Source organism: Siniperca chuatsi, linkage group LG13, assembly GCF_020085105.1.
Source record: "Siniperca chuatsi isolate FFG_IHB_CAS linkage group LG13, ASM2008510v1, whole genome shotgun sequence".
Classification (NCBI taxonomy): Eukaryota; Metazoa; Chordata; class Actinopteri; order Centrarchiformes; family Sinipercidae; genus Siniperca; species Siniperca chuatsi.
The window spans coordinates 25911190-25932159 of NC_058054.1; the positions used below are offsets into that span (position 1 = coordinate 25911190).

Here is a 20970-nt window from a genome sequence, read left to right on the forward strand (position 1 = left end):
GACCTTAATGACACAGTAACACAATTTTCAAGATAAAGCTCTTCCACATGCACTATACGCCCGCTGGAATGACACATTTTAGGATCTGTCAACACTCACGCTAAATGTGTCAAAATCATGTGTGGACTCCAACAACACATATCAAAGCATTACTGCTACATGGTTTAAAATAGGCAAGTGAGTCATGAAGTAAGTCTCAATTTTAGCAGCCTCTCACACACAGTTGTAGTGTCATAATAATATATATTCTAAGAAAGGTCCTTGTCTTGCTGACTCATATTGTCATGGTTTCACCTACAGTAACCTCTCATCAAGTTAACTTAGGTCAGGGCTTACATGTTATCAATGTTTATGTCTGTCATGCTTTAAGGACCCAAGGCTTTTTTCCTGTTAGCAGCACTGTTCTGTGGCAGAATCGTTCCTGTGTAAAAAGGTGGAACTAATTATAATAATGATAAAGTCTACAAGCTACTGATATCAAGAACCTTTGACAGAGGTTGTAAGGTTGGCTGAGTGGCTATGGCAAAAACTGAGACAAAAACCAAAAATTCAGTCAAGGTGTATTAATTTACCAGTGGAAACAACAATCCCGTGCAGCAATATGTACAGTGAAGGCCTGTAGCTGAAGAAAAACAATACTTGCAAAAAAAGGAAAAGAAATATCTAAATGCAAACTGTGAAATAATGAATAAACAATTCAGCTCTGCACTAGGCAATGCCCCTTTAAACCTAGGGCCCTAGCAGTTTTCCACACTGTCTTGTCTGTTCCAAGGTATGACCACAACTGACTCCCATGAACTCTAACATCCTCTATTACCGCTGGGTTCTACTAAGAGACATTCATTAGTGATTAATAATCAATTCCCATAGGAGATTACCACCTTGTCCATACACTACTTTAATTACAAAACATTCTAAAAAATAACATTTTAGGCAAATACTGTTAAATACAATACAATTAGAATAGCATTGCTTCACACCCCTCCAATTCTATCATACTTGGTGCCTTCCCGTGGGAACCCCTTCTCATAAGCCAATGGAACACTCCTATCGACAGTTCCGGGTCTAAACAGAGGAGCATAAGTACAGCAGAGGAGAAACAGGTGACAAACAATTGGCTTTCTTTGCTAAACACTAAATAATCAAAATGCTTAATACCAATACTAGTCCACGTGTCTTATTTAAAATATATTCTATGTGCTTTGTTACACTCTGACCCTTGATAGAAAAAATATACGTATGCTTTGTCAGCGGGCCTCCTGACATTAACAAAAGGAGTAATGATGCGATTGTAAAATCCTGCTACGCTACACTACAACACAGACAACTCCAACCTGGCTTGATTTAATTATTATTGGTTAGTGGCTATGCAGTGTGTGTGTGTGCGAGTGTGCATCTTACTTTATAGGGCAGGGGCTGCAGTGTCTTTAAAACTGAAGCGATGCATTATTTAAAATAAAAACAGTGAGAAGAACAGGGTACCCCAGAGCCCAGTGTTGGTGGAAGAGTCTATCAAGTCCAGTCCAATAATGCTTGCCACTGACATGATCTGTTGCCTCTAAGTAGCACATCTCGATAGATAGCACATATCGACAGAACACCGGCGAGCAGATCCTCCTGAATAATGAGCAGCTTCTTCCCAGCCCAGCTCCATGGTGCACGCTCTCGTCGGGTCTGTTAACAGGAAAGACTGGCCAGTGTGCTGCTCACAGATCCACCAGGAAACATTTACTGCTAAGACAGCTGCTGCTGTTTCTACACTTTGTTTTAGCCTAGGAACCCCCGGCTAGGCTGTCACTAGTACATCTGTTGTATCATGCAACTGTACTCGCTGGCCCTTGCTGAGGCTCAGCCTCTGCCCAGGAACAGTTGAATCTGGCCTGTAGATACAAGTGTTGGCTTGGTTACGTCTCGATGAGTGTGCGGTGGGTATTTTTTCCAGCAACGTAGCAGCGTTAGCATGGTCCTTTGTCACATTTCTGTTTTCCACTCACGGAATTTAAATCACTCTTGTTCATCTGCAGCTCCACTTCCTGGTTATTGACTGGCTCCTCTGTGTTGTGCCCCCAACTGAGGGTTGGCCATTCAGCTCAGATGTCAGCTGTGCTCAATCAGGTTGATTGTCCCATTCTATTATACCTCTAGTCTGGTACACTGGCAGAAAAACTACAACACAAAACTATACAATCCAAATATTAAATATTAAAGTAATAGCCTAAGCACAATGCAAATTCCACATGGAATTTTAAAATAATAATAATGTAATGGTAGTGGTAATATTAATAAGGTAATAATAACAGAAATAATAGTGATAGGAATAATAATGATAATAATAATAATAAGACTAATAATAACAATTGTAGTAGCAGTTGTCGAGCAGGAACACAGGGGCAGCAGGTGGCCCACAATCACAGATCCAGACTCTGTAGCTCCGGAGGCAGAAATACCTGCTGAAAGCGACAGAAGGAGAGAGGAGAGAGACGAGAAAGCACAACTACTATGGGAGAGAGAAGATGTCGAGTTAGTAACATGCATTAATGGGATAAAAATGCATACAGATGGAGAGGGAGAGGAGGAGAGAGGATCTCAGTGCATCATGGTAAGTCTCCCGGCAGTCTAGACCTATAGCATAATAACTAAGTGATGGTTCAACTCACCCAAGCCAGCCCAAACTATAAAGTTTATCAAAGAGGAAAGTCTTAAGCCTACTCTTAAATATGGAGATGATGTCTGCCTCCTGAACCCATACTGGGACCTGATTCCACAGGAGAGGAGCTTGATAACTGAAGGCTCTGGCTGCCATTCTACTTTTGGAGACTCTAGGAGTCTAAGTAACCCTGCATTCTGGGAGCACAGTGTGGGGGGTAATAACATATTATGAGCTCTTTAAGATATGATGGTGCCTGACCATTAAGAGCTTTGTAGGTGAGGAGAAGGATTTTAAATTATATTCTGGATTTTATAGTGCCAGTGCAGAGAAGCTAATATTGGAGAAATATGATCTCCTTTACTAGTTCTTGTCAGTACACGTACTGCAGCATTCTGGATCATCTGGAGAGTCTTAAGGGACTTATATGGGCAGGCTGATAATAAGGAAATGCAATAATCCAGCCTAGAAGTAACAAATGCATGGAATAGTTTTTCGGCATCAGATTTTTGCAATGTTACGTAAGTAAAAGAAGGCAGCCCTTGAATGCATTGTTTGTTTCATCTGGGAGTTAAAGGATAAATCCTGATCAAAGATAACTCTAAGGTTCCTTACAGTGGCTAAAACCCCTGGATCATGAGTGGGCTTAAGAATAGGTTTAATTACAGCTATTTTAAAAGACTGTGGGACATAGCCTGTTAATAAAGACAGATCATATCCAGTAAAGAAGTGCCAACTAAGGGTAAAACTTTAAGCCTAGTTGAAATGGGGTCTGAGAGACAGGTTGATGGCTTAGATGAAGAAATCATTGAAGTGTGTATGAAGTGTAGCCCGCACCCTGAAAATTTCATTTAAATCAAATGATGATTGTCATGCAAGGCTTCCTTTTACCAGTAGGTGGCGCAATGACTACAACTCCTAATTGGCATGAAGATGTCCTCAGGCCGGGACTCTTATCAAACATGTGATCGGGCAGATTGGACAATGTACACTCAAGTTACAACAACTTCCTGTTTCGTGGCAAATAATGAGCCATCATGGCAACGGCTTTTGATGAAAACTCACAAGCATCATCAAGTTTGAGGTGGATCTGGTTAACCTGCGATGAGTATAGGGCCTGTAACTTCCTGTTGCCAGTAGGTGGCACTATGACTATGTCTGATTATTGGCATGTAGATATCGTCAGGCTGGGACTCTTATCAAACTTGTAAAATTTAAAAAAGATCTGATGATGTGTAGCTGAGGTAGCACAGTTACTAATTTTGGAACCAGGTAGCACTGCTACTGATTTTGGAACCAGGTAGCACTGCTTCTAATTTTGGAACCAGGTAGCACTGTTGGAACCCAGAATTCGCTGCATCGCGACGGCAATACCGCTTGAGAAAACATAAAAAGCTTCTCAATTAACAAGTACAAACTGAGATCGATCTGATAGGATTTAAACCAGCTTAGTGTGGTTCCTGTAATGCCAATTACATGTTCCAGTCTCTGTAATAGGATGTGATGGTCAATGGTGTCGAACGCAGCACCAAGATCCAACAAGACAAGTACAGAGACAAGTCCATTGTCTGATGCAATTAAAAGGTCATTTGTAATTTTCACCAGTGCTGTCTCTGTGCTATGATGCTCTAAATCCTGACTGAAAATCCTCAAATACACTATTGTTATTTAAAAAGTCAACTGATTGGCGACTGCTTTCTCAAGGATCTTAGAGAGAAAGGGAAGGTTAGATATGGTCCTATAATTGGCTAAAACCCCTGGATCAAGAGTGGGCTTTTTAATAAGCTACTTTAAAGGATTGTGGTACATAGCCTGTTAATAAAGACAGACTGATCATATCCAGGAACAAAGTGCTAAGGGTAAAACATTTTTAAGCAGCCTAGTTGGAATGGGGTCTAAGAGACAGGTTGATGGCTTAGATGAATTATTTGTCGAAGTTTGTTGAAGAAGGTTTTACAGTTGTTTCTAAGGTTCCTGTGTTTGAAGATAAATCGTTTGAGGGCAGGATGTGATGAATGTTTTTTCTAATAGTTAAATTATTAAAGAAACTCATCAAGTCGTTACTACTGAGGCCTATAGGAATACATAGTTCAATAGAGCTATGACTCTCTGTAAAAGGAAAAGAAACCTGGGGTTGTTTTTTTATTTTTCCCTATTAATGATGAGTAGTAGGCTGCTCTGGCATTATGGAGGGCTTTCCTATATGTTTTAAGACTATCTTGCCAGACTAAACAAGATTCTTCCAGGTTGTTGGAACGCCATTTCCTTTCAAGTTTTCATGATGTTTGCTTTAATTTGCGGGTTTCGTTCGAGTGTCGTTCTCAGTGAGCCTGCAGCACTATCAACTAGATGGTCAATTTGGGAGGGGCTGCAGTTTCGGAGACCTCTGTTATATTGAAACATGACACTGAATTTAATGTAAATGGGATCACTTCCATGAATTTAGCCACAGCACTATCAGATAGACATTTAGAGTAGGAGTTTTTACCTAATGGCGTGTAGTCCAGTAATAGCAGTTCAAAAGTTATTAAATAGTGGTTCGATAATGAAGGATTTTGTGGAAAGACTATTAAATGTTCAATTTCAATACTGTATACCAGAACAAGGTCAAGAGTATGGTTAAAACAGTGAGTGGCTTCATGTACACTCTGACAAAAGCCAATCGAATCTAATAATGAGATAAACGCAGTACTGAAGCCTGGCTATCATTTTCAACGTCCACATGAATATTGAAATCACTTACAATAATTACTTTATCTGTTTTAAGGACTAAACTTGATAAAAACTCTGAGAATTCAGATTAAAATTTAGAATAAGGAAAAAGGTCTCTACAGCTAATTTCTCCCTTCATGACAACTGTGAGGGGGGTGAATTTTTTTATAACTCAACCGTTTCAATTATATTACGGCTTAAAGTTATGCATTAAAATAAAATTAAGGACATGGCCACTTTGAGTGACAAGTGGGTGCCCAATCAGGTGGCTTGCCGCTATGTTGTTCAGCAACCAGGCTTCATTCGGCCCGCTTCAGCTCCACCTCTTTGCCCATTTTTGGATTAGTCGGAGTCAGGCCTCCAGGAGCCTCTTCAGAAACCTATGGGTGATGTCATGTACACTACGTCCATGTTATACAGTCTATGGTCCAAACTTATTCTGCAAAAGTGTTTTCATCTCCCATTATGTGCATTAACTCTTTTTCGAAAAAGCAAAAAACACCTCAAGCGGGCTTATAAACACTGATGCGAATTTGACAACTTTTCAACTTTCACAGTGCCATTAGCATTTTCTAATGCAATATTTCAAAATATGCATTAAAATACATCATGGAAACACGGCTAGTGAGATGACTGGGAAAGGTGGAAAAGTCAGAGGGCATGTGGTGGACTGGTAGAGAATGGCCATGAACAGGTTTGGGGGAAAAGGAATGTGGCTAGAGCGAGAGACAGAGAGGCAAATGTGACAGTATTAAGCTTGCTGACTGTGACTTAAGCTTTGTGGCTGATGGGACACTGTATGTGTGCTCTCCACTGACCAGCCGCCACTGGTCTCACTGGTACCTGTAGTAAGCACAGCCCCCTGCGTTGTTTTAATGCAGAGCTGTTTCCGGTCTGAATGCCCAGTAAGGCCCAGGAATAGAATCACGTATGTTTTGAAATTTTAATCTAAAGGTAACTTAATCGAGGGTATACGAGATACCTCTCAGTATTACAATACAGTTCAACAGCAGCACAAACTACAGGCTCCAAAATGACTATAATGTTCCATCAACACCTCTAAAACTGTTTCAACAATTAAAGAAAAATAAAATCTCAACTCAAGGTCCACTTACATGACAACTGAGTCATGCCAAACTCCATCTGCAGAGGAAGACAGTGAGATGTGGTTGAAAGCTTCAGAAAAAGCTAGTAAGTTTCCAAGATCACAAATAAACCCAATCTTTGACACGGTGTCAACACAAACTGAACATTACAATATTTATTTTAGGTAGGATTTGTTGCAGTGTTGTTGTTTTAGACTGCATAAGTTCTAGATATCTGGACCTGATAAACTGGCAACCAAGTGTAATTCGCTATTAACACTACAGCAAAGAAGAAACAAGAGTTCTGATACTAGCAAGGCTTGCAAGATTGAGGTTTACAACATTTGTATGTTTTTGACAAGAAAAATGGAATATGCGATAAACTTCTGAATGCTTACCATCTTGAGATTGTATTATGCTCCTTCCAAGTAAACAAACATACACATAAGTATTACTATTCTTGTATTATATTACATAAATTTCCTTGAGGTTTACCCTAACCTTCACCATAACTGCTACACGTAAAGCCCCAACCATCATTGTAACATTAAACCTAAAACCAGGTCAAATAAATGATCAGACATTTAAGGACTAGCTTTCCAGTCTGCACATGAGATGTGAGTCTTCACAATGTGACTGAAAGAACATTGTCTCCACAGTGTAATGAATACCATGCATATATGTGTCTGAGCAGCTGGCCTTGACTTGACAACTGTGTGTTTGTTATCAGCAACACATATCACCTGTGTCTTATTCATTAATTCAGTTTGGTGCATTACTCCTATCCTTCACGTCCATTGTGGAGCTGTTTGTGTCTGGACTGCAGAGGTTAATGCAGGCTAAGAATTATTATCATGGCTCAGGAAATGCAGTATTGGATCCAAGGGCAGACAGAGTGAGCAGGACAACTTCAGTAATTTAATGACCAAAAATAGCCTACAAGCAGGTACAGGTAGGTAGACTGGTAACAGGTAAACGGGTTCAGATTAAAGTTAAGGTGTTAGTTCAGGTGACAGAAGCCCAAACAAAAACCCACACGGCAAGCCAGGTACATAGCAACTAGGACTAACTGACAGAAGACCAAAGGAAGTGGACCAGTATATGTACTGAAAGGCTGATGAGGGAATGAGATGCAGGTGAGGAGGTGGGCAATGAAGGTCAGGTAACTGCAGGGCTGATGAGAGAAATGGCAACAGGTGAGTAGATGGGTGGTGCAGTCAGATAATGGGGAAGAGGGGGAGTCTGAGCACATCTGGTGGATGGATGGGAAATGGCAATGAAGGGGCCTGGGGAATTAGACATGTGGCTGGAGAGGATGGACAGAGAGACTGTGACAATTATTGAAGGTTAAGCTGACCTCAGTACTTATACTGGCTAAATACTGTAGTCAAGTCAAGTTTATTTATAAAGCACATTTAAAAACACCTTAAACCGACCAAAGTGCTGTACACAAGAGAGAACACAAAGAGAAGCATACCAACGACAACAATAATCAATTAACAAAAGACAAAATACAGAGTTGTAGACATGACAACCAAATGAAAGACTTGTAAGATTAGCTTTCATTTTAACTACTAAAAAAACACTTTGGGAAGTAATTTAGAAATTTGCTTCCACTGAGAAAATGTGTTTAACCCTCTATCCTAAAGTTGTGAGGAGGCACAGTTATATAACTCACCTTTTTGATACCTGCTAGACTTTGGTATGCAGTCATGTGAAAAACACAGACAATTTAGGAAATTTGCTTATTTGCTCAGTCCCATAGTCAGAGGAAATGTCTTGGATGAGCATCTGATCACCAGCTAATCCTAACTGTGTCTGTTTGCTGTTTGGTGCTGAGAAGGTAGTGTACAGTGGGTTTTTAGAACTTTTTCTCTGAAAACAGCTGCCTGCTGCAGCCGAAAACAACACTATGAAAGCATTGAGAGTTGACCAAAACAGGAAGGAACAAGTTGCGGACCGACAGCTCAACAATGAGCTGAAACAGACAAATTATTATAGGACACTATACAAAATGTTAAAGGAATTTATCTCTATGACCCTGACAACAGTGGTAAGATAAAGGGTGGGTAAACCTGGCTTTACATCAGCTACTCTATTGCAGGCCGCTAGGGCCATTATGATGGAAAGATGGGCCTCATTCTCTATCTCAACCAACCAATCTCAAATCAAACAAAATCTACAGGGGTATGCCGCAAGTGTTCTTGGAGATTGCAGTGCAGACAGGATTTTCAGCCTGGGTTTAGCCACTTTGTATCTATGAGATTGTGCTCCACTGTTAGTCATTATATTGAGTATTAGATTTGACACATTAAACACTAAACATTGTTTAAAAAAATAATACTTTTGAACTGGTAATCTGACAAAACTAATCTTTACCCAAGGTCCACTTACTAGATTTCTTCTGGAGCTTGTAGCCACACAGTCACCAGTTATCGATTACATTGTATATGATATATGTGAAAAAAATCACAGGTATGTATATAAAGAGAGAGAGAGAGAGAGAGATCTCATGTGTGCTGAATCTTTTCTGTTGCATTTGAGTTTAACATAGACATCAGAACGTAGCACACAGACAGGTGTACAAATGTCTTGATTTATTATCTGTTTGTACAGCATATGCATGTCAACACATGCACATGAGTTACACTTTCGTAACAATGAAAAGCCTTCATATTGTCAGGGAATAAAAGTAAAACAGCTGTGCATGTTTACAATGTTGTTTTTACCTAGCAGCTGGGCAGAAAGACAAGTGAACATCTTGGGTATTGAGGAGCTGCAGCATTTATTCATGGGCAAACTGTAACCTACACTGTACATTTACTGCCATTAGACAACTTTACTGCTAACCTTAACTTCTGCTACGATCACCAACACCTGTTTGCTCTGAGTGCAGTCACTGTCACTCTCGCTCACCCACACACTCACTATGCACTGCCCTGTTCCTTAAAGGAGCCACGCTATTCCCTTCTAAGTGGGAGGAAAAGTAAAGAAAGGCAGAGTGAGTAGGTGACGATGGGCTGTGAATGGGCTCAAATGCCCCCCAACAACAATGTCATCGTCCATCCCGATATTTCACTTTGGACATCGTCATATGCCAATTTGGTAGACATCGCCCAGCTCTAATGTGGAGTTAGGTTTTCATGTGAAATCAGTATCAATAACTATATATATCAATATCATATATATCAATAACTAAATTACCTTCCTTCTCAATGCAGTGTGACTATGGCTGAACCTGACAAATGCCGCATTTTGTGTACTGTCAGCTGTTTTCACTGTCATCTGTGTAATTATCATATAATTCACAGTATGAAAAAGCCAAATCAGCACTCACAAACACCTTCATTAGAGAAACTGTATAGCCAGCTATGCAACAGAAATGCCACTCTGACTTGTGCAAATAAGCATTCATTCATTTCTTTAATGCACCTGAATTAAAAACTGTATTTACTATTAAGTTTATAGTTCTGTACACACTGTCCTATCCCTCTGAATTTTGACTTTGTTGCCACTTTTCAGCCTGCTGAATTGCTTGAGCAATGCAGTATGCGAATGTACTCTGTGCTCATTAAACCATATTCTAAATTGTATTGTTAAGCAGCATGTCTTGCAATTATGATACAGAGAGGGTAGATAGATGTACACTGACATATAAAGGTCAGTATTGGCCAATAATCAGACACATCTTTAGTGACAGCAGTGCTTGAGAATGACAGCCAGACCGAGCAAACTCCAAGGTTAATGGAAGCTCTATCTTCAACTATAAGGTGAAGTCATTAAATGATACTGATTGCAGTAATGCATTAATTGATAAAATAAGCAATTTCACCTCACAGAATAAATGAGCTGGTGTGAAATGGCAAAGAACCAAATGAGTGGTGATAGAGCAGAATGGAGGAGCAGAATGTGTTTACACAGATTTGTCTACATGCTATGTGATAAATACACAGATTATTCCACCAAACCCTTAAAGTTGGTATTTAGTTTGGCAGATATGTAAACAGTTCTCCAAATGAGAGACAAAGGCTTCCAGGTTCAAGGTTGTTTATTTGTTGCCTCCCACATGAAGGTACTGTAAAACTAAAAATACACACAAGAAAAACAAATTAAATTACATATTTTAAGTTACAGAAAGCATATTCAATCAACTATGCAAGTTGCTACACATAATGGGAATTACCATTAACGTGCTGATGGAAATTAGCATCATGATCGCGATAATATTATCTTAAACGATCCATTTTACTTAACAGGCTTAACATAAAACGACATGTGTGCTCATACTTACAGGCATATATTTCATATGCTCCGTGGAAACAAACACTGCTGACTTAACATTGCTTACTCAATCTGCTACCCTGCTTCTACCATGGAAGCTTCAACACTGACCAGCTACAGCAACCTCAAAGTGTCAAAACTCAAAATTACCAGTAGGTTTAAAACCTAGCCACCACTAAGTGGAGACACTGCGTTCCAGGAGAGGGCAGCACACAGATAGAAAAAAAAAAAACACGTTTCACTGCAGAATGTTGGCTGGATGGTCAATGCTAACACTTTACACACATCAATAAAAGTGGTAATATTTCAAAAGTGCAGAAATGTGAACTTCCAGAAGCTCTAGAGCTTAAAGGAGCATACCAGTGTTTTTGCATGTTTAGCCCATTTACTACAAGTCATGTATACCTATACATTTTTGATGACTTATTCCTTGAACATTCCATTTTTAGATTGATATCCTATCTGCTAGGCTTTAGACCATTTGGTACTATTAATTTCATTTTGAAATAAAAATCATCTTTCAAAGACTTGAAACATACATAATCAGGGCCGTAGCTACCACTGAGGACACTGAGGTCGTGTACATTGTATTTAAAATCCCCATATTTTTAATATAATACAGGAAACTGAATTAATAAAAATAAAAAAAATCCAAAAAATATTAAGTAGAGAAAATTATAGATCTTCTTTTTGCTTTTTATGTAAGGGTTGGGGTGGGGGGTAGGCTATGGAATGAAACAGTCTTCACTGTGATTGTCTGAATCAATCACAGTGAAGACTTTTTATTATTTAAAAAGTTCTCTTGTCTTTGCATAGTAGGCTACTCAAGTAACCGTATTTGCAGATTTATTTAAGGAGTCTATACTGGATTACCATGATACAGTAAATTTATATTGATATTAAATCCCGGCTGATTGAAGATCAACTTGAGACTCTGTGTCCTGTGTGTGTCCTGTCATCTCTCGGCAAAGATAGAAAAACTCTTCCACTTGCTTTGAAAAAAAAGTTGTCAGTAATGTAAACATTACATGGGCCAAACATGCAAAAACACTTTTATGACAAGTAATAAAAATGTATATGGCCTAGGTTTGTTTTTCCACAGGAAGTGAAGATGCTACCTAGCACTTTTACTCTGAGATGACGGCTGTCTCCCAGCCCTGAGGTCTGTACTACGAAGCAAGTTCAGCATACCCAGGATATCTTTGTTATCTGGCTTCCCTAACCCTAACAACCACAATCACGCTAAGCAGTCACACAACGGTGGTTATCAACCAAGTAAGTCAACCCAGGTTTTCCCAATCTAGCCATGAGCGCGTTCACATAAAAGGGACAGTGTTTGCAGCATATGACCAATCGCAAACAAGGACAAGTCTACTGGCAGCAGAGTGGCCTATTTTACAAACGAAGAGCAAACTATAATATTACACAAATACGAAAAGGTTAAACACATAATCCAGGCTAAAAGAAACACAGCTGCAGCTGCCAAATGCAGGAAGGACAGCTGGCATGCTCGTATGTTAATAGGCTTATACTATAACTGGCCCATCATTACGGTACGAGTAGATCTGACTTTATATTTGTGTATTCCATTAAATTAATGTGTTGCCACTTTTCAGTAGACAGTGCTTGTATACATGTTGATCTGTTATTTCGAACATAAATAGATGTACAGTATAAGTAACCATGGCGATGTACCCCGGTAAGAAGTGAATCACCATCGTAACCCTGAAAACCCATGGTTAAACCTGAAGTTACCTTGCTAACCCCAAATCCTGCTTTGTAGTACAGGCCTCTGGTCCAACAGAGACAGGAAGTGTTACAACACTACTAGATACACTGAAGGTGAACAGTTTGTGATGGCTCCACCCATATGTGCAGAATACATGTTCTTCAGCAGCGAATTAAAGCAACAATAATATATAATTCAGTCTATTTACATATATAGCAAGGCATCTTCATTAACACTGTTAAATATACACTATGTACAATATGTACTTTAATCCCTGCCTGACAAAGACAGAGCCTAGTTGTTCGATTTCAGCTTGTACCTAAAGTCCACATCATAGGTAGGCTGGAGGATTCCCAGACCAGCACGGGACTGGTCAAGAGGCGGGACTTTGATAGCAGGGTCCAATAGTTCCATGTCAAAGTAGGACAGCACCAAAGTCAGGAACTGCTTGATCTCATACACAGCAAAAAATCTGCCAGGGCATTTGGTGACCCCAGAGCCGAAGGGCATGTAGAAGTAACGTAGCCGCCGGGTGCTGCGATAAAAAGTGGTTTTCTCCTGACCCTTCTCATCCAGGAAACGGTCAAACTTGTACTCCTGTGGGGTGAAAAGGAAAGAGGAGAGAGGAAGATGAGTTTTCAGTAGGGCAACACAAATGATGGTTTTTCCTTAAGAAGATAGTTTCTCATTTATTAAGTAATAATCAGGTTTTTTTTTGGTTTAGGCTACTTAGAAATCAGTAATTTTACTTTTATTATTAAGTGTTGTACTGTACGGATGCTACATTTCAAGTAGCATCCGTTACAGAGTAACAACAAAAGTCCCATGAAAAACTGTGAGACAAAAGAATCAGAGAACAAGCTGCTGGTGTGTCTGTGGCCGCAGGAGAGCAGAGCTCCAGAAAGCTCCATGTCCAGAGGTAACACTCTGCACTCAGCTGACACTAGAAAAGATACATTCTAAATGTAAACATTCACTGGTAGAGTATCAGGGGGTGTGAGAGGTGCAGTTGCAGTTTGTGAACAGTCTGTGGCGTGATGTGTATACATTGATATGTTAATGTCCTTTATTTTGTAGCCTAAATGTGTTCCTTAATTTAATAGGTCCATCACATCATATACAATTTTTTCTTTACCCTCCCTCCGCTCCCCTTTCCCTTTTTAAAATTGAAAGCTGTAACATTTACTCTGAATACATTTTAACTGACCTGAAGAAATTTTACTTGTACTTAAGCTAACTGTCTTGAAAGTAACAAAACATTTACTTTAGTAAAATATTCTAGAACTCTTTCCACCCCTGGTAGTAATTACATAGGTGTCTTACATAGGGATCCTCATAGATTTCTGGATCGTAGTGCAGCATGGGCGGATATAAGGCAATGACATCATCTTTCCTTATATGGTAAGCTTCTTGGTTGTCAAGGTGAAGCAGGAAGTCCTCCTTGGCAACACGCACATTCATTGAAGCACTGGAAAGACGCATGGCTTCTTTTATGATGCTGTCTATAAACAGAAAGTCAGAGAAAGAAATTAGGTTCAAAACATTTCTTTACTGCATTTAAAAGGACAAAACATGCCCAAATTCTGTACACAGACCACACTGGTTTGTTGGATGCCATGTAGGCAACGCCAGACTTAAATTTGGCAATATTAGCTGTCATACAAGTAACTTCTATTTTCTAGTAATCTATTGGTAATCTTACCCAGAACAGGCGTGTGGTCCAGCTGCTCCCTGGTGAGGTTCAGTGTGGGGTCGCTTGGGTCAACTGTCAGACCTGAATTCTCCAGAACTTTCTGCACTTCCTTACGAGCTGCTTTCATAGCATCTGGACTCCTGAGCACAGATACAGGAGCCTGTTAGTCACATTACTGTCATTGTTAGGGATGCACTATTATTTACTGATATTGGATAACTTATTTTCATTTCAACCTATTCAGGAACAAATACTTTCATTTCACTGCAATAGCACTATGTGTTTATGTCATGGTTTGAGGGTTTATGTATGTTATTTCCTGTTTTATTTTGAAATCCCTTAGTTATTCTGCTATAGGCCTAGACTGCCAGGAGACTTCCCATGATGCGCCTCTTTCCTCTGCCCTTCTCTCCCTCTCCATCTGTATGCATTTTGATCCCATTTCTGCATGTTACTAACTCAATATCTTCTCTCTCCCATAGTTTTGTGCTTTCTTGTTTCTCTCCTCTCTCCTTCTGTCGCTTTCAGCAGGTATTTCTGCCTCCGGAGCTGCAGAGACTGGATCTGTGGTTGTGGGCCACCTGGTGCCCCCGTGTTCCTGCTCAACAACTGCTTATACAGTTGTTGTAATTGGCTCTGTTACTAATACTGGCATTATTTTTCCTATAGCTGTCATTCCTATTATTACTAATTTATTATTATTAACACTGCAATTACTATTGTACTATTTAAAAAAAAAATTCTAGGTGGTATATCATTGTGACTCTCCCCCCCCCCCGTCGCCAAATGCTTGCTCATGGTGAGATTTGTTGGCTCTCTGTAATTAATATTGTAAAGAGTACGGTCTAGACCTGCTCTATAGGAAAAGTGCAATGAGATAACTTCTGTTAAGAATTGGCGTTATATAAATAAAATTGAATTGAATTCTCTCATGTGTCTGGTAGTTTTGCTTCCTGTCTGTGCTTTTCCCGCCAGTTCTGATTGTTTGCTCCACCCTAATTAGTCTCACCTGTGTCTCGTTGGCTCCCTTCACCTGAGTGTATTTAGTCTGTGTGCTTCGCTTATTGTTTTTGTCAGATTGTCATCGTTTCCATGTCAAGCGTCTCTGTCTTTGTTTCTTAAGTATTCTGTTGGATTCATCTTCTGTTTCTCCTGAACCTAACCTAGGCTTTGGATTTGGACTTGTTTGCCTTTGTTTGGACTGCTCCCCTTATTTCGACCACTGCCTGCCTGACTGACACTGGTGCAAGCTTTTGTACTTCATTAAATCATTGAACTGCACCTGCTCTGCTTCAGTGTCTGTATTTTGGGTCCTACCACTATCTATTTTCCTGTCCTGGTTCCCCTGCTTGACAACCATGACAGTTTAGTTTCCTGCTGTGGAACTGAATTGTAACTATGATACTTGGTACACATACAGGTATCTATGAACACTTCTTTATAATAGTGCAAACTTTCAGCATTAATATGAGGGTGTTTACAATTACATCAGATGAACAGTTCAGGAATTGTAGCCCTTATTATATAGAACACAGTCCTTCAGTTATTATTTATTATTTGATGAATGTATTATAATGTGATTTGCTAACAACGGTTCAATGCCTGTTGGAGGCTACAAATATTTTCTTCTGTTAGTCACTCATCACTGTATTTTTGCAGCTGTTGTTGTAACTGTTAAGATCTTCCACAAAGTAAAAATTGTCTTTTGCAGTGAACTAAATTAAGTAGCTTGAAGCTGTAGTTCCATCTGCCTTTACTTTGAAAAGCCTTGATTTACTCTTTAATATATAGCAAATCAGTCCTGCTAAACATGGTCAAGAGCTAGAAAGCTTTGTGCAACTGATGAACTTGAACTGGCAACTGACTATTTGTTTGATCTAAGCCATATTCAAAATTTGATTTATGATCCTAGTCCCAGATTGTTTAAATGATTAATTCAGAGTAAAGAATGCCATAAATTAACCAGAAATACATAGATTAACTAAATCTCTATATTCTTGTTCAGACAGAGCAGAACACTCAACCGCTAAATCCCAGTGAGTTGAGCCATCCATTGTGGCTGTCTTCTGTTTCATAAATGTATCAGCATACCTGATCATATAAAAGAGACTCCAGAAGGTAGCAGGTAGGGTGTTAGCCTGTGAAGCCCAGAGCAGAGCGACGTGGGTCCTGGCTTTGCTTACGTCATTGAAGGTAGATAAGGAATCATTCAGGATCATCCTCATAGAGATCAGATCAGACACGTTCTCCCTCTTGGACAAGTTTTCTGCGTGCATGGTCTTTGCTAGGTTCTAGACATTTGAAAAGTATAGTACAAAAGTACAAAAATACATTCATATACACAAGTTTCTTATGTAAGCACAGAGGCATTGTGGCATCAGGTCAAGACAGTTTATTTAGTCATTTCCTGCTCTGGCAGTCGTAGGAATAGCACACTGACCTCTCTGGCACTGTAGGCACTCTTGAAGACATGAATGGGCAGGCCAGCCACCAGTGCCGGGAAGATTTTGTCAAATTCTTTGAAGTTCTCCAAGGCATTGAGCACCAAGGCTTTCTGAGCCGCCTGCCGAGCCTGACACTTATCTTCACCAAGCTCTTTACCAAACAGAGTCAGGTAGCCAGACTCAAACATCACCTGGAGAACAGCAGGTCAGAAAGAAACCTGTTAGTTGTTGCAAACTCTGTATACAGTGTCCAAATATTAGTTACTGTAAGTCTAGTCCCTCTTGGGTACTTTTTATGCTTTTTTTATATATTTTTGCAGCCATGACAAATTACTTTGTTGGACAAAAAGTAGGCCTAGGCCTGATAGCAAACTATCTCTTGCAGCGTCTTAAATCTCTTGTATGCTTCCAGTCTAAAGTCCAATTACTGACCTTGTAGCAGAAGGCAAAGATACCATCCACCTCCCAGTGGTCCTTGCTGGGGCTAAGTGTATCTGACCTCAGCATGACGTCCTGAAGGTGGCCCATCATAGTCTCTATTAGGGAGGGCAGAGCCTCACCCTGTAGGGTCTTCAGAAAGGTTTGGTGGAGGTTCTCTGTGGTGTGGCCATGGCGAGGGTCGAAGCTGTCGTGGCCAAATGCCTGGTGAGGGAAGGAAGAAGAGGTTTAGGACTATTGAAGGACTCACTAGTATCATGAAAAGTCCTCTATGGAGGAAGCAAATATCCTGACAGAACATGGTATGAATAATAAAAGATGAAATCACATAAAATGACCTTGACAGAGGTAGCAAAGTGGAACTTCCTCCAATCCAGGTGTCTCCCCTGTCTGATGACTGAATGGTAAGAGAAGGGGTCACACAGGAAGTGGATGTACTGGCCTGCGATCTTGCAAGTGAAAATATGGCCGTATTTCTTTTGGCGGCTGCGGAGGAACTGCAGAGGGTTGGCCCCAAACTGCAGAGCACAACCCAGGTAGGGGATGAAGCCATTCTCAATTGCAGGCTCACCAGGTTGCCTATGGGCATTGATAAGAAAGACAGACAATATTTAGTACAAAGAAAAAACAAATTGCCACTGTAAGGTCAAAGGGTTTTCTATATTGGGGCTCAGTCGTTTGTCTGGACAGAGAGGGGCTATGAGGATTCTATCATTCAAAGTAATAATCCCCCTTTTTATATATTTTTATAGGAGTTAATGCTCATTTTGCTACTTACTATTAGTGAGTGATATGCAGCAATTGTGAATCAACCTATAGCCAGCTCATGGAAGTTTTTACTTTTTGTCTCTGTTCAATGAAGACCAAGGCCATGTATCGCCAAAATGTCTTTTTCATGAAATCAGAAAAGCAGCCTTGTTTTAAGCTTTGTAACAGTGCAGTTTTTGGACAATTCAGTGATTTTTTAGTGGGTTTTAGACATAGAATGGTCTGATAATCACAAAGAAATCACAAAATTTGGTAATACATAGTGTGCACTGAACAGCAGCCCCACTGACAAAATTACTATTAATTAATTTATGTTAAAAGTAAGACTGGAGCACCTTGTTTTTTTTTAATATTTTTTGGGCATTTTTCCTTTATTAGATAGTGACGGTAGAGAGGGGAGAAAAATAGGGAATGAATGACAAAGATCCCCTACCGCAAACCAGGGACATTGCAGTTCATGGTCGGCATGGCCTAGGGTATTAGGGTGCTGACCATGTAATTGCAGCGCCATTGGTCCAATTCCAGCTAGGACGTTGCTATTCCCCATCTACCCCTCATTTCATTGCTTAAAATGGCTCTAAAAATACTTAAAAAGATAAATAAGTTCTACTACTAGGTGCACCTTTTTTCCGCTGATGATGCCCGTACTCATTTAAACTCTTTCAGACCTTGTGAATGAGCCCAGTTTCCTTGGCAGTTGATTCATGTTGGTCATCCCAACAACCACAACATTTTCAAAACATTACAAACCAGTTACCAATACTATAGTTACATACTAGCCTTAATTATGATGTTCTTGTCAAGATAATTCTATATATAAAAACTTTTTCTTCTCCGATTTTGTCATTCTGACTGCAAAGTATTATTATTACAAAAAGAAGCACCTCATCAACTTCCTCTATATTGGCCATGCATCCCATGGCCAGTGAATACACAACATAAGGTTTGACAACTGCAGCTAAGCACTGACAGCACACTGGTGACAGTGTTTGTGAATCAACAACATACCAAAACAAATCATCATCTTTACAAAAGGTTTTGTCTGATTTGCACACACTGCATGCATATTGTATGTTGGTGCTGATCTGTGTGCAGTCAACTAAAAATCTAGTCTAAACTAAACTAAAAGTCTAGATCAGGAGATACATATTAATGTTAAATGTTCTAGACACACTGTGTAAGTAAAGTACAGGAGTTTAAAGTATAAGAAATGCCTAATACATTGCATCCCATATGTCCTATGTCCAGTCTTACCTGTGTCGTATCCCTACAGCGAGCCATAGAAGGCAGCAGAATCCCACCACTATTGCCCAGATCAGAGCGATGCTTATCATGTTGATAAGAGAAAGATCCAACACAGCAGCTATGAATGCTCCACACTAATAACACTGACAGGGATTGTGATTAACTAACAATTGCTTGCTTCATTAAATTCAACAGTCCTAGAGAGAAGAATGTGTATTAAAGATGTCTTAGGTTCCTGGAGTTTTCCAACCCAGAGACAATGAATGCAAAGTGACACTGCCTGTCACTACAAATTGTGTAAGCAACCTGTGTGTACGTGTCAGTGAGCAGTGTTGGTTCAACCTAGTGTGAAGACAGGCAGCGTGTGACAGGTTTTTATACCTGCTTTGTCCCTAAGGGTGGGCCCAAGGGCGGATTCAGGGGAATGGTATGATGTCATCACTGAACTCAGACTGAGCCGGGTCATACACAAATTGCAAAGGGAAAAAGTGAGCAACAAAATGAGCATCATTATCCTATCTGCAATGATTTTCATATACCCTGCATATATTTTTGGATAAAGGAAGGGTAGGAGGATTCTTTTCAGCATTTGTTAGCTAAAAATAATTTCTACATGTTCAGGTGGGGATTAATGGTCAAAACCTGTAGCTAGGATTGTGAGATCTGATCAGTTTTTTAAATATTTCTCTGTGGAAATATTTTGATCATTTCACATCCACCACATCACATCCATTCAGTTTATTTTTAAAGTATAATAGAAGTTTTAAGATTATTTTTCAAAAATTCAAAGCATGTCCTCTGGTGAATTTCATTTGAAGTGATCTAGCCTGTTATCTCACTGGGATTTCTCTAGGAAATAGGATTCCGTGTGTGTGTGTGTGTGTGTGTGTGTTTGTGTGTGTGATGGCCTTGACTGGAGTCCATGGACAGTGTTACCTGAAGGACTGTACTGTGATAGTGCATCTGGGTTGGCAAATAGATTCAAGGTCCCTGCTGTGCTGCTGTGTGTGTGTGTGTGTGTGTGTGTGTGTGTGTGTGTGAGAGAGAGAGAGAGAGAGAGAGAGAGAGAGAGAGTGTGCAGGTGAAAGCAGGAATGAACATTACTATTGTACAGTATGTGACAAGTGTGACCTGTTAAGACTTGTCATTGTACCAGTGGAGATAAAATCTAGTTCATCGAGAAAGACAAGATTAAAGGACAACAAATGACATAAAAGTGTGCGTAGAAACACTGCACAGTTTGATAGGTGGTGAGATAGAGTGATAATGAATCATTTATCTACCTGAAGACACCAACAACTCTCTTAACACAAATTTGTGTAGTTGTGAAACATGTTTTAATTTTGATATACATGGCACTGAAGCTCTGGACTGCACCTCTCTATGTGTGCATTCTCAAAGTTGTAAAAAGCAGACAATGCTCACCATGGTCACCAGCGTAGTTAGCATTTTAGCATACTAACATTTGCTAATTAGCACTAAACACGATAAATACAAAGTGAACTGAAGCTGATGGGAATGCTATTAGTTTTGTAGGTATTTGGTCAAAAAACCAAAATGTTGACCTGATGATGGCACTAGATGAAAAGTCCAGGATCACCAAAGTCAGTAGGATTTATCCTCTGGGGACCATTAATGTCTGTTCAAAAATTCTTGGCAATGCATCCAATATTTGTAGAGATATTTTTGTTTGGACCAAAGTGGTTGACCAATTGACTGACCAACATACCATTATTACCATGGCAACACCTGCGCATGTAGATGTGGCAGTAAGTAGCTCCCTCACATATTACTTATGTGACAGTATGACAGGCTTGTGAAATGATGTTCACAGATAATTTCACAGCCTGCAGTTGTATATCACCATTTGTGTGACTGTAAAAGTTTTGCAGCTATAGAAAAATTTTCTGTATGTGTGAAAAAGTTTT

General features: G+C 39.7%; 1 protein-coding gene across 1 annotated transcript; it reads right to left on the reverse strand.

Moving 5' to 3' along the window:
- Positions 1–10474: 10474 nt before the first annotated feature.
- On the reverse strand, positions 10475–19403 carry LOC122886416 (cytochrome P450 7A1). The gene is made up of 8 exons (XM_044218592.1): positions 19052–19403; positions 17368–17608; positions 17024–17233; positions 16588–16782; positions 16239–16438; positions 14157–14287; positions 13778–13956; positions 10475–13051 (listed from the first exon to the last, which is right to left on the reverse strand). The coding sequence occupies exons 1-8, from the start codon at positions 19129–19131 to the stop codon at positions 12749–12751; spliced, it is 1539 nt and encodes a 512-aa protein (XP_044074527.1). The 5' UTR covers positions 19132–19403; the 3' UTR covers positions 10475–12748.
- Between the last annotated feature and the right edge of the window lie 1567 nt (positions 19404–20970).